This window comes from Typopeltis vanoorti, chromosome 2 (genome assembly GCF_054136105.1).
Source record: "Typopeltis vanoorti isolate ZY-2024b chromosome 2, IOZ_Tvanoo_1.0, whole genome shotgun sequence".
In the NCBI taxonomy this organism is placed as follows: domain Eukaryota; kingdom Metazoa; phylum Arthropoda; class Arachnida; order Uropygi; family Thelyphonidae; genus Typopeltis; species Typopeltis vanoorti.
In genome coordinates, this window is record NC_143550.1 from 121,551,827 (window position 1) to 121,566,360 (window position 14,534).

At 35.2% G+C, this 14,534-nt stretch overlaps 1 protein-coding gene across 3 annotated transcripts in view; it reads left to right on the plus strand.

Annotated features, from left to right (window-relative positions):
- LOC150109393 (uncharacterized) overlaps positions 1–14,534 on the plus strand; it is a 160,451-nt gene that overhangs the window by 115,530 nt on the left and 30,387 nt on the right. For all 3 annotated transcript variants that reach the window (XM_090407871.1, XM_090407862.1, XM_090407881.1), the window contains exons 7-8: positions 5,543–5,675; positions 10,765–10,852. In XM_090407871.1, the coding sequence (XP_090263997.1) occupies positions 5,543–5,675; positions 10,765–10,852 (221 nt within the window). The remainder of the gene's footprint in view (positions 1–5,542; positions 5,676–10,764; positions 10,853–14,534) is intronic.

Sequence of the window (14,534 nt, forward strand, 5' to 3'; positions counted from 1 at the left end):
TTTGCCTTCCAGTGCACTGGTAACATGTTAAAATCCACACCTTTCATTGCCCGTGGTCTTAAAGAGATCGATTAATGAGTAATGGTTTTAATATACGATCTCCTGAAGCATTACTCTAAAATAATAGTCACATGATCCTTAGCTGCTTTAAAGCCACCAACACTTTTTTTTGTGATTTTGCTATATAAGTTCTACTTTGGAATGCAGTCTCACCTGCATTCCAAACTTCATCAGGAGTGTAGTTACCATTTTCAATAATTTTGGAAAGTTTTTTGAAAGAAATTCCCTAGCTGCTGGCTCATTTGCATATGCAGCTTCTCCTTTTATTTTTACATTATGAAGCGCATATATTTTGAGAAATTTTGTAAGCCAACCTGTTCTTGCAGATAAAACACAATTGTTGTTTGATGTTGTTGGCTCCTTTTCTGAATCTGTTTGTACAACCGTAATGCTTTCAGTTTCATGACATTTCCATCTAAAGGTATTCCTTTTTGTGGAGCCATCTATCCACATCACTAGGGCCTTTTCCATCTTCACCTTTATAATGTCCCTTGTATACAATGATGACTTGGCACCTAATTTTGTTCCATAAAGAACAGATTTTCCAATGGTCTCTTCATTTTTCTTAATCGTTCTCACGGTATCTTCATTCAATCCAAAATATTTTCCTGAGGATGTTGAACCTTCTCCAGTTGTTAAACAATCTAAAATTTGAATCTTAGTTTCTAAAGAAATAGCTTTTTTTTTCCTTTTCTTCTTCTGTCTAATTGAATTATCTGAACGATTAATGGTGTAATGATACGAAAATATCTGAAAATAATCAATAATTAATTTTACTAATTTGATATTATGTGTACAAAATTTAAATACATATGTACTGCTCTATGAAATGATAATTATAATGGAAATACCCTTTTTTTAACAGAACTGAATTCAAACAGAAATTTTAAAAATAAGCGCCATTTGAACCATATTCAATCAAAATATACCATGTAAAAATAGAATTGCTTTAGTTTTCGAAATTGTGTAAAAAAAAGACCGTGTAAAAAGAGAATTAGCTGTATTTGCGTAAGTGTGGGGGTGTGTAATTAAGAAAAAAAGAAGGAACCCTGTTGATTTGTTTCTTGAACACATGAGGTCATAGTCCTTGGAGAAAAGGTGTGAGGAAGGCTGTTCCAAAGATGGAGGTAGATGATTGAAAGAAGGATGAGATGTTAGTTCAGTAAGTTTAAGTTGAACTGTTTATTCAATTCACCAGCAGCTGCTCATCATTTTGCATGCTTAGAAGAAAGTTAAACAATAACAGTGGCCAGTTTGATGGCTTAATTTTTGCTCCCATTTTTTGGGATGGACTGAATATGTTATTACTGTCATTCCCTTACAGTCCAGCGACTAATTATGGGAGGCCCACACTAACCATTATTGACACTCTGAATATCATTTCTATAATTGTTCACTGACAGAGCACTTTTGGTTACTTGTTAAATTCATTCACTATTCTCCAAGCAAAAAATCAATCTAGTACTTACACCTTTGCTAAGTACACCATTACACCATTCAGTCACAGATGCACTTTGTGGATACACATTGCATATCATTCTGCTCTCTGCTGATATTTTGCATATCATCTGTTACATTAAATCGAATACATATTTGCAACATATTATTTTTTTGCTGTTGAGGATCTTCCCAAATAGGAATCAGTTTTGATGGAAGTTTTTTTTCTGTTCTCCCCCCCCCCCCCCCCAAAAAAAACTTGCCATATAATCCATAACACCATTTCTGTATAAGTTTAAGAAATACATTATTTGATATTCTGGCCTCTTAATAACTGCTACAGTTGCAATTATGATGCCAGGTGTCTTAATGACAGAAAAATGGATCACTGTATAAGCTCACTTCAGCATAAATATTGAATGGAGATTACATGAGTGCACCTTGTTAAGCTATGTGGAGATGCATGTGCAAGTCATTGGTAATGGCAAGCTTAACAATTAAAATTGGAACTGTTTATTTTAGTTCTACCCATGAAAGGGGAACCTAGCACATTAATATGGTCTAGCTGAGGATTAAATATTGGAAGTTTACTTAAATTAAGGGGATATTAAATCCCACATAGTTTTAAAACCGAATAAGAAACTCAGAGATTGGAATCAGAGAGTTTCTTGCCAAATATAGTAAACTATAAAATATCGGCGACACTAGCGTTAGCCAATGCAAGTGATCCTAGTACGTAGTACAATACCGGGCAACTCGTTGCAAAGGTGGGGGAAGTTCAGATCGCTATTCTTAGGTATTTTCCATAACGTAAAAACACATTTCCTAGGAAATGTATGCTGTTATTACATTATGGAGGGAGGTCACTACCCAGACCGGTTTCAGCCTTTTTTGAGGCTTCATCAGTGAGTAGCTAGACCTAATACCAAAGTGTATAGCGAAAAGAACTTATGTACTCTGCGAACGAGTTTTCTAAACAGGTGCAACCATTAAGTTACTTAAGTATAAAGAGCTAATAAGCTTCATTTCGGCAATGAAAACATTACTTAAATTAAGGGGATATTAAATCCCACATAGTTTTAAAACCAAATAAGAAACTCAGAGATTGGAATCAGAGAGTTTCTTGCCGAATATAGTAAACTATAAAGTATCGGCGACACTAGTGTTAGCCAATGCAAGTGATCCTAGTACGTAGTACAATACCGGGCAACTCGTTGCAAAGGTGGGGGAAGTTCAGATCGCTATTCTTAGGTATTTTCCATAATGTAAAAACACATTTCCTAGGAAATGTATGCTGTTATTACATTATGGAGGGAGGTCACTACCCAGACCGGTTTCAGCCTTTTTTGAGGCTTCATCAGTGAGTAGCTAGACCTAATACCAAAGTGTATAGCGAAAAAAACTTATGTACTCTGCGAACGAGATTTCCAAACAGGTGCAACCATTAAGTTACTTAAGTATAAAGAGCTAATAAGCTTCATTTCGGCAATGTGATGAACTTCCCCCACCTTTGCAACGAGTTGCCCGGTATTGTACTACGTACTAGGATCACTTGCATTGGCTAACGCTAGTGTCGCCGATACTTTATAGTTTACTATATTCGGCAAGAAACTCTCTGATTCCAATCTCTGAGTTTCTTATTCGGTTTTAAAACTATGTGGGATTTAATATCCCCTTAATTTAAGTAATATTTTCATTGCCGAAATGAAGCTTATTAGCTCTTTATACTTAAGTATTGGAAGTTTATTTTTCACTTGGTTAGACTATATTAAATTTAGTTTAATCCTTTATCCAAGTGTGAGCAAACAAAGTTTGCACCTGAAAGTATCTTCAGGACTGGGGTAAGATAGTACAATACCAGGCAACTCATTGCAAAGGTGGAGCAAGCTAATATCACTTCTATTTCGGTATCTCCCATAATGCAAAACACGTCTCCTTGTGGATATGTATAATGTTATGCATTAAGGGAAGGGCCACTACCCAGACTAGTTTCGACCTTTATTGAGGTCTCTTCAGTGGGAGCCAGGCCCAAGTGGAGATACGAGGCAGAAGCATTAGCAAGGTCCTCTCCACCTATAGGAGTTGCCAAACGGTGTGCCACCTTTTTATTAAATTACTCCGGATTTAGAGAAAGATGTTGGAAGTTTATTTTTCACTTGGTTAGACCTTTAATCCTTTAGTTGAGGATTAGTTTAGTCCTGAAGTCCTTTAGTTTAGTCCTTTAGCTGAGAATTAAATATTGGAAGTTTATTTTTCACTTGGTTAGACTATAATAAATTTAGTTTAATCCTTTATCCAAGTGTGAGCAAACAAAGTTTGCACCTGAAAGTATCTTCAGGACTGGGGTAAGATCGTACAATACCAGGCAACTCATTGCAAAGGTGGAGCAAGCTAATATCACTTCTATTTCAGTATCTCCCATAATGCAAAACACGTCTCTTTGTTGATATGTATAATATTATGCATTAAGGGAAGGGCCACTACCCAGATTAGTTTCGACCTTTATTGAGGTCTCTTCAGTGGGAGCCAGGCCCAAGTGGAGATACATGGCAGAAACATTAGCAAGGTCCTCTCCACCTATAGGAGTTGCCAAACGGTGTGCCACCTTTTTATTAAATTACTCCGGATTTAGAGAAAGATGTTGGAAGTTTATTTTTCACTTAGTTAGACTATAATAAATTTAGTTTAATCCTTTATTTTTGGATTAGTTTAGTCCTGAAGTCCTTTAGTTTAGTCCTGAAGATACTTTCAGGTGCAAACTTTGTTTGCTCACACTTGGATAAAGGATTAAACTAAATTTATTATAGTCTAACCAAGTGAAAAATAAACTTCCAATATCTTTCTCTAAATCTGGAGTAATTTAATAAAAAGGTGGCACACCGTTTGGCAACTCCTATAGGTGGAGATGACCTTGCTAATGCTTCTGCCTCGTATTTCCACTTGGGCCTGGCTCCCACTGAAGAGACCTCAATAAAGGTCGAAACTAGTCTGGGTAGTGGCCCTTCCCTTAATGCATAACATTATACATATCCACAAGGAGACGTGTTTTGCATTATGGGAGATACTGAAATAGAAGTGATATTAGCTTGCTCCACCTTTGCAATGAGTTGCCTGGTATTGTACTACCTTACCCCAGTCCTGAAGATACTTTCAGGTGCAAACTTTGTTTGCTCACACTTGGATAAAGGATTAAACTAAATTTATTATGAAGATTAGATAATCTGGAAATCCTGCTCTACAGACTAAACAATACATTAACTTGTAAAACTTCGCTAAGCAGTGCAGTAGAAATATCATACAATGTGGAATTTGCAGCATCTTTACTGTAAGTTGCTGTTGTATGACTACTTGTAAAATATTCTGCTTGACAAGAAACATATTCTTGTTTTTATTCCTTTAGTTATGCATGAGCAAACAAAATTTGCAGGTGAAGTATCTTCACAGGTAGTTTCCTTATATATACAGAGGCCATTGACTTTTACTTCATTTGTCTCAGTGCTCTTTAATGCAAAATCATCATGGGAAGGGTCATTTGTCCAGCCAGTTTTGATCTTTATTGAGTTCTCATCAACCAGAGCTAACCCATAAACAAATTCTTAAAAAACATATTTTTTTAAGTATTTTTCAGTCACTACTGCCAAAACTGTCTGGATTATCCTGCAAGTCTTTAGAGTATCAACATATCTAATGTTTGGCTCACCTGTGTTATTAATGTGTTATAAGTTTTCAGTAAATAGCCTATATGTTTTCTTTGCTTCAGAAAGCTTTGACAGGTAATCTCCCTCATAATTTAGTATCTACACTGGTGCACACACATGATGTTTTTTGTTTTTTTTGAGTGATTTAATATATTACTTAGATTAAAACTGAGTAATTATAGAATAAGAAATTTATTAATATAAGATTTGATTTCTGTAGAAGAGAAGATTTGTTGAAATATAAAATTGGTGAAAGAAAAAAAATTAATGTAGTAATGATTTTTAAATTAGTCATTAAGAAATTGGAAACTGATCATGCTTTTAATCATTAATTCTTACTCAATTAGGCATTCATAAATATAGAATCAATGAAAGATTGTTTGCAGAGCCATGTAACACTGATGAATCAGGACAAAGTGTGTGCTCTATTTGTAAACTGGCAAGGGAAGATACTTCATGGAGACCATCTTGTTCTGTCAGGTATTTTTAAAAATTGGAAGAGCATGTTAGATTAAAAATTGTAAGAGCATGTTAGATTAAAAATTGGAAGAGCATGTTTCATGAATTCTGTATGAAAACTTGAGAGAGAGTGCTGTATTGAATATCGTATCATTATTGCCATTTTGTATGTTGAAGTAAGTATTGCAACAGCTTTGGTTCATGCTGTTAATGAACTTTAGCTAGTAGTGTGTGTGTGTGTGTGTGTGTGTATGTATGTATATAGATATATATATATATATATAGAGATATATTACACACTCATATATATATATATATATATATATATATATGATTCTCTTGTATATGATTTCCATATACTCGTTTTAGTACTGCTTTCAGATAGCACAAAGCACTAAACTACTTTAGTGCTTTGTGCTATCTGAAATTTAGCTAGAAAACAGTCTTGCTATCAGGTGTGTTTAGATAGTCTGCATAGTGAATATGTTGGTTGGTTGTTGTGCAAGGGTAGGAGATTAGTGCTCCTAATCTGCAGCTCTCAAGTTAGCCTCCAGTTTCAAGTAACTTTAATGGGTACCTTTTTATTTTAGGATTTGTAGTATTTTACAGCATTTTATATAAAATGAGAATAAAAGAATTTTTTCTGTCTTTTTATACCATCCACTCAGTTTCATACAGCTAAATATAAACTTTACATGTGAAACAGAGGCAGCTAGTGGGTGCATGCGAATGTGCACATGCAGACATATACCAAAGAAAACAAGAAAGAGAAAGATTATTTTTCATGGATTGTAACCAGAAAGAGATTTTATTGATAGGGAAGAATATGTCGACTAAACTATCTCTTTAGGATCTTCACATTTCTGTCTGGGATGCTTGATATATATAATTGAGACTTGCTGTACAGGTTCAGGGTTCCTAGGAATAGGCTTAAGTGTCCAGGATATGTTTAAACTTCCTTGAGGTGAAACCATTCTGTAATATGATACTTTGTATGGTGTCCAGTTCTTGTTGGAGATCCTCAAGATTGGAACAGATAATATGTCCTATTGAGCAAAGATTTGATTATATCCATTTTTTGAGATGGATGATGGGCTAAATCTTGTTATATGTAGCATTGTGAAGATAAGTTTATGATAAATGGATGTTGTAAGTATTCCAGATGGGATACAGGAAAGGCAGACGTCAATGAAGGCTAATTTTCTATTCTTTTTCCACTGTGAAGTTGATGAGTGTAGGATGTCCTATTGAGGATGTCCTAACGACCATCCTAACCATATTTGGTTAGGATGGTCGTTAGAGATGCTTCTGATTCTTGACAGGACAACCAAAATCTCTTCCAATCTTCCTAACCAAAATTAACAGCCTACACCAAACAGTAACTATTTGGCTTGAATCCAACTTGTTCTTCCCAGAGTTTCTCTTCCGCAGTTTTTCCTTCTAGTATCTTTTCAAATATGCTTACGTAAATCTTACATGGCACACTCAGTAGGGAAATTCCTCTGTATTTCTCACATTCAGTTTTATTTCCTGTTTTAGAGATAAGTACTATAAGAGCACTATTCCATTCATCCATTCTGGAATTCAACCTTTTGACTAGGCTTTTTGAATTATTCAGTGCAACTACGATAAAACTTACATACTCCATATTTGAGCATTTCTGGTTGAATATCTACTCCAGCTGCCTTTTCACGCTTCAGGTTTTGATAGCTTTTTCTGCTTCAAGTCTTGATATATATTTCTAATTTCATTTTTGTTGAGTGTTTCACATTAATTACTGCAAAGATCCTGTCTTTATCTTCAGTTTTCATGTCGCCTTTATCATCTCAGATTTCTGTTCCTCTTTTTCCAAATTTTTTTATAATAGTCTTCAGAACGTTTTCTCACCTTCCTAATATTTATCTGCTATATTCTTACTAAAGTTTTCCTATGACATTTGTTTAGCTGTTTTTATACATTGCTTTGCTTGTTTACATTTTTTTTTCAGGGAATCAGCTTACTTACCTGCTATGATTTTTAATTTAATTAATTGATTAATTTTTTTACTGCTTTTTAACTTCTTAAGTATACATCTTTAGATTTTGCTCTGCTTGCAAACAATTTCATTATACACTTCCCTCCTAAAATCAGTGTTCTTCAGGATCTGTATTCATTCACCAAGTTTTGGTTCTTGCTTTTGAACTTTCATTTTTTATTGAATAATATTTGTATATTTGAATCTACAGTTCCATTCTGAAAGCTGCTTGACTTTGATGTTTTTTAAAATGTTCTTACATATTTTTCTTTTCAATATGATTCATTTTTATCTTATTTAAAATTAAATGGTAATCACTTCTTATTTCAAATCCTCTGAAATGTCTTCTCTTCAAGTTAATCTTAAACATAATTTGATGGATGGTATTTGTAATGATCAGTTCATGTCCTGAACAGAAATCAAGCAAGTACGTAAATTATTAGCTTTGCTCTTTTCTTCAAATATTTTTCAAAAAAATTGCTTATATGTCTAGTATTCATCTCCTACTTTTATGTTTAGATCTCCAACAAGGACTGGCTTTTTCTTATTCTTTGTCACCTGCTTTGTCTAATAACTCAGATTCATCCAGATTAATCTCATTGTCCATTTTGATGTTTGCCAACATTATTTGCAAACTTGAAAAACTACTTTTTGTAAATTTGCAAACTACTTGAAATTGCTTTCTATTAAAGATTATCTTCATCTTTAGTGTTGAATGCTTTACCTACTATTATTTTCTTAGTCCAATCACTATTGACTGAATGTAACATATTGTAGTTATTATTTAGAAGAATCTCATTGTTTCTTGGTTTTTCATTATAGTGATACTCATTTTGATGACAATGTGGGGTTTCTCTAATTTCTTCCTTAAGTTCTTCTTTTCTCATAATACTTCACATTGATGGTGCCTATCTTGAATTCTGCTGATGAAAGTAGCTGTTTCCTTGTTTAACCAGGCAATTCTGTAACTGGCATGACATTTCATCATTAGATGTTTTAAGGATACTTGTGACATAAAGACTGAATATATTTTCATGTAAACACAAGAAAGATATTTAATTAACCAAATATTTCAGTCTGGAAATAGCAGACCATCTTCAGTGGCACTATAAGAAAAAGTCATCAGTTTAGATGGAGACAAAATTGAAAGACTTAAAACTCATTTTGCAAGACCTCCTAGATTTTATGGTCTTCCTAAAATACATAAGATTGACTTTCCTCTTTGTCCAATAGTAGATTGTATTGATTCTCCTACTTACCATATAGCCAAATATCTAGCTAAATTATTGAAATCTCACATAGGCAACTCTAGTTCCTTTCTAAAAAAACTCCTCAGATTTCTTAGAAAAATTAAAAAATGTCTCATTGCAAACTACAGTATGGTGAGCTTTTGATATAGAATCTTTATATACAAATGTATATAAAGATTCTATATCCTCTCAAGGAGACTTTAAAATTACTTGCTGACATCTTTCCAGAAGACATTATAAAACTATTCGATTTCGTAATACACAAATTTTACAGCCAAGTAGAAGGAACAGCCATGGGAAGTCCTCTCTCTCCTGCTTTAGCCAACTTTTATTTAGAATATCTAGAAAAAGTCCTCTTCTCATCTATTTTCCCTCAACCATCCTTTTAGGTAAGATATATAGATGACATCTTTACTGTATGGCCGCACAACAGACTCCTTACCTTCTTTTTTAAACAGTATCAATTCCTTACATCATCGTATAAAGTTTACTATGGAAATGGAAGAAAACAACCAGTTATCTTTTTTAGACGTTCTCCTATCTGGTCGCCTTCAAATACTGTTACAACTACAGTTTACAGGAAACCAACGTTCACAGGTCGTTATATTCTTAAAGAATCAGCCCATCATCCTTGTCAAAAAACAGGAATCATAAAATGTCTTATCAGAAGAGCCAAAACTAATTGTTCTACTTCTAATTTTCTACAGAAAGAACTTTCTACTATCCAACAACACATGAAACTGAATGGCTTTTCCGAAAAGAGTACTCAACATCTTCTCGATTCTTATAATCCACCACAAAACAACGAAGATTCAATACGTTGAGTTCCAATTCCTTACATCTCTGGGATTTCAGAACCTATCACAAGAATTCTGAAGAAATATGAGTTAACAGCTACGTATTCACCTATTAACAAATTATCTTCCCATTTTCCTTCTCCTAAAGACAAATGCTCAACTATATCTCTTCCTGGAGTTTATCGAATTCCCTGCAACTGTGATCTCTCCTATTTTGGACAAACTGAATGTTCTCTTGAAAACAGAATACAAGAACATCAATCCTCCATTCATCACAACAAATCTGAAAAATCTGGATTGGCTCAACACGGGATTGAAACTAACCACAACATCCTTTGGTCAAAAACTCGCCTCTTACATAGAACCCGCTATAAATTTGAACGTTTATTCACAGAAAGCGTAGAGGCATTATTCCATCGTCCTAACCTGAATCGGAATGACTGTATATCTATATCAAAAATCTGGGAACGTCTAATCAGGATAACTCATTAATGCATATTAATTTTATGTTATTTAATATTAATTAATATCTTTATTTCAATCGTGTCTCTTCTTAAAAATATTCCCTTTAATACTTAGTGATATAACATCATGCAGCTTGTTCTATTTTTAAATGATCTATTGTTAGTATTCCACTTTGTATTTTTTTTTTTTTTTAAACTGTTCTTGTAGTGCCGCTGAAGATGGTCTGCTATTTCCAGACTGAAATATTTGGTTAATTAAATATCTTTCTTGTGTTTACATGCATATATTATTCATTTCATCATTAGTTGTTTTGGTCATAATTCCAAACTGTATATGGTACTTTTACTAAATATACTATGTATTCTGTGTTCAAGTATTCCCAAAATGTATTATGCAGATACCCAGGTTGATCAGCTACTTTTTTTATTTTTTTTTTATCTTCTCTTTACAGTAACTATTTCACTATTGATGTAATGAATGACTGATTAAAACTTCTCTGGTGAGATTTCATTTGCTTCTATAAGCCATAGTAAAACTACTTCTTTAGATGTTATTCATTGTTGATTTTTAATCTGGTTTATTAGGATAGGAATTCCAGAAAAGCAGTTGCAGTCAGCATATAATCTAGTTAAGAAAGCTGATCCGGATCCTGACTCATTATCTTTAATTCAGGTAGATATGTAAATTAGTCCATCATATTTTATAGCTAAAATGTAAATGTTAACAAAGTAAGCTCTTAGTTCTAATATTATTTGCATTTAAAAAAATGAATAAATAAATATTTTTTGTTTATAAATATGATATATTCTAAAACTTAAGAATTGCATTAATTCTCCACCAGTTTCCTGATATAAATCTTTGTTTTATACTGGGTAAAGACAGAAAAAAATCTGTTGTTTTAAATTTAAAAGTCCTTTTTACTTAAAACAACTAAAAAAACTGCATTTAGTGTTACAAAAATTCTGAGATATGGACAAGTATAGTTTTTATTTTGCTTGCATGGAGTTAAAATTTAGAATTGGTTTCATGAGTATCTGTTGTCTTTGAGTCAGTAACAAAGTAGCTTGTATTTTTCTCCATTGCATGAAGTAGAAAGATTATCTAACTTTAACTGGTAATTAGTTTACGGAATTAACAACGCATATAAAGTATATTAATTAAAGGTAACTTTAATGAATAACTTCTATATTTCGGCAATGTCACATTGCCATCTTCAGGAACATAAAGATATGGTGTGTGCACTCAGGAACTAACACAAAGCAAATGAGGAAGAAAGCAAGAAACTAATATTGTTCCTAAAGTCCTGATGGTGCCCTCTTGCGGGCTAATTTGGTAGTCTTGGCAGTTGGGCTGAAGTTCTCATAATGAAAGTCTCCCAAATTTGGGGCAGTTTCATTCACCCAAATTTGTTGAGGTTAGGAACGTTTTTTAGAGCTGCTGAAGATTCTTTGAATAATCTTTCGTATTTAAATTTGCTGCGATGAATTATTTTTGTTTTCTTCCAACGAATTTTATGGTGGGTATCCAAGGCATGGTCTGCCAGCCCAGAGCGGCTGTACTGGTGAAACCGGATGTAGTCTTGGTGTTCTGAAATCCTGATATTTGTTGTTCTGCCTGTTTGGCCAAAGTAGGACAATTTGCAGCTGCAAGGGACCTGGTATACACCAGGTAGGTCTAGGGGAAGTGGTTGGTCTTTGGTAGAGCGGATAAGGGATGCCAACTTTTTATATGGTCTGTAACAGGAAGTAAGGTCATATTTTTTGAGGATATTGGTTATTTTCTCAGAGGTGCCCTGGATGTAGGGGATGGTGATAGACTTGGTGTAATCTTTATTGTGGAGGGGGTTGTGGTTTACAGGTTTTAGTATTTTTTGGATTTTTTTGGGATTATAGCCATTGGCTAAGAAAGTGTTGAGGATGTGGTTTAGTTCAATAGTCAGGCCTTGTCATCTGAGCAGATTAATTTTGCCCTGTTATATAGTGTTTTTATCACCCCATATTGTTGTGAGGGGGGGGGAGGGATTGCTGGTGAATGTATCTGCCAGTGTGGGTGGGTTTTCGGTAAACAGAGAAACCCAAAGATCCATCAAGCTGGCGGGTGATTAAAGTGTCTAGGAAGGGGAGGGTGTTGTTTTCCTCTTTTTCTAAGGTGAACTGGACTCTGGGGTGTTGGTTGTTTAAGTGTGCTAGGAAGGAGTGGAGTGTGTCTGAGCCATGTGGCCAAATAGCAAACACATCATCCACATAACAAAGCCAAATAGTGGGTTTTTGTGGGGCGGAGTTTAAGGCTTTCTCTTCAAATGTCTCCATAAAGAAATTGGCCAAGGGTGGGGAAAGTGGTGAACCCATGGCTGTCCCCTCTATCTGTTTGTAGAACTTTCCTTGCCAAACGAAATAGCCTGAGTTCATTGTGAACTGAAATAGGGCTGAGATATCGGGAAGAAACTTGGCTTGGATGAGCTCGAGGGTTTCTTTGAGTGGGACATTAGTGAATAGGGAGGAGACGTCAAAACTGACCATTATGTCAGTGTGTTGGAGTGTGAGGTTTTCTATACTGGCTTTAAAGTGGGCTGAGTTTTTTATGTGTGATGGTGTGTTGCCAGTGTAGTGTGTGAGCGTTTTGGCTAAATGTTTGGCTAATTTATATGTGGGGGAATCAATGCCATCCACTATGGGACGTAATGGCACCAACAAACTTAAACCTTATAACTCTAGACCCCCCCGATTATGTGGACTCCCAAAAATACATAAACAAAATGTGCCACACTACACTGGCAACACACCATCACACATAAAAAACTCAGCCCACTTTAAAGCCAGTATAGAAAACCTCACACTCCAACACACTGACATAATGGTCAGTTTTGACGTCTCCTCCCTATTCACTAATGTCCCACTCAAAGAAACCCTCGAGCTCATCCAAGCCAAGTTTCCTCCCAATATCTCAGTCCTATTTCAGTTCACAATGAACTCAGGCTATTTCGTTTGGCAAGGAAAGTTCTACAAACAGATAGAGGGAACAGCCATGGGTTCACCACTTTCCCCACCCTTGGCCAATTTCTTTATGGAGACATTTGAAGAGAAAGCCTTAAACTCCGCCCCACAAAAACCCACTATTTGGCTTTGTTATGTGGATGATGTGTTTGCTATTTGGCCACATGGCTCAGACACACTCCACTCCTTCCTAGCACACTTAAACAACCAACACCCCAGAGTCCAGTTCACCTTAGAAAAAGAGGAAAACAACACCCTCCCCTTCCTAGACACTTTAATCACCCGCCAGCTTGATGGATCTTTGGGTTTCTCTGTTTACCGAAAACCCACCCACACTGGCAGATACATTCACCAGCAATCCCTCCCCCCCCTCACAACAATATGGGGTGATAAAAACACTATATAACAGGGCAAAATTAATCTGCTCAGATGACAAGGCCTGACTATTGAACTAAACCACATCCTCAACACTTTCTTAGCCAATGGCTATAACCCCAAAAAAATCCAAAAAATACTAAAACCTGTAAACCACAACCCCCTCCACAATAAAGATTACACCAAGTCTATCACCATCCCCTACATCCAGGGCACCTCTGAGAAAATAACCAATATCCTCAAAAAATATGACCTTACTTCCTGTTACAGACCATATAAAAAGTTGGCATCCCTTATCCGCTCTACCAAAGACCAACCACTTCCCCTAGACCTACCTGGTGTATACCAGGTCCCTTGCAGCTGCAAATTGTCCTACTTTGGCCAAACAGGCAGAACAACAAATATCAGGATTTCAGAACACCAAGACTACATCCGGTTTCACCAGTACAGCCGCTCTGGGCTGGCAGACCATGCCTTAGATATCCACCATAAAATTCGTTGGAAGAAGACAAAAATAATCCATCGCAGCAAGTTTAAATACGAAAGATTATTCAAAGAATCTTCAGCAGCTTTAAAAAACATTCCTAACCTCAACAAATTTGGGTGCATGAAACTGCCCCAAATTTGGGAGACTTTCATTATGAGAACTTCAGCCCAACTGCCAAGACTACCAAATTAGCCCGCAAGAGGGCACCATCAGGACTTTAGGAACAATATTAGTTTCTTGCTTTCTTCCTCATTTGCTTTGTGTTAGTTCCTGAATGCACATACCATATCTTTATGTTCCTGAAGATGGCAATGTGACATTGCCGAAATATAGAAGTTATTCATTAAAGTTACCTTTAATTAATATACTTTATATGCGTTGTTAATTCCGTAAACTAATTACCAGTTATGTCTAACCGACGTATAAGTCTTACTACCAGTATCTAACTTTGAACTCCAAGCATTTAAAATATACAGTAAAAATATACAGTTCATTATAA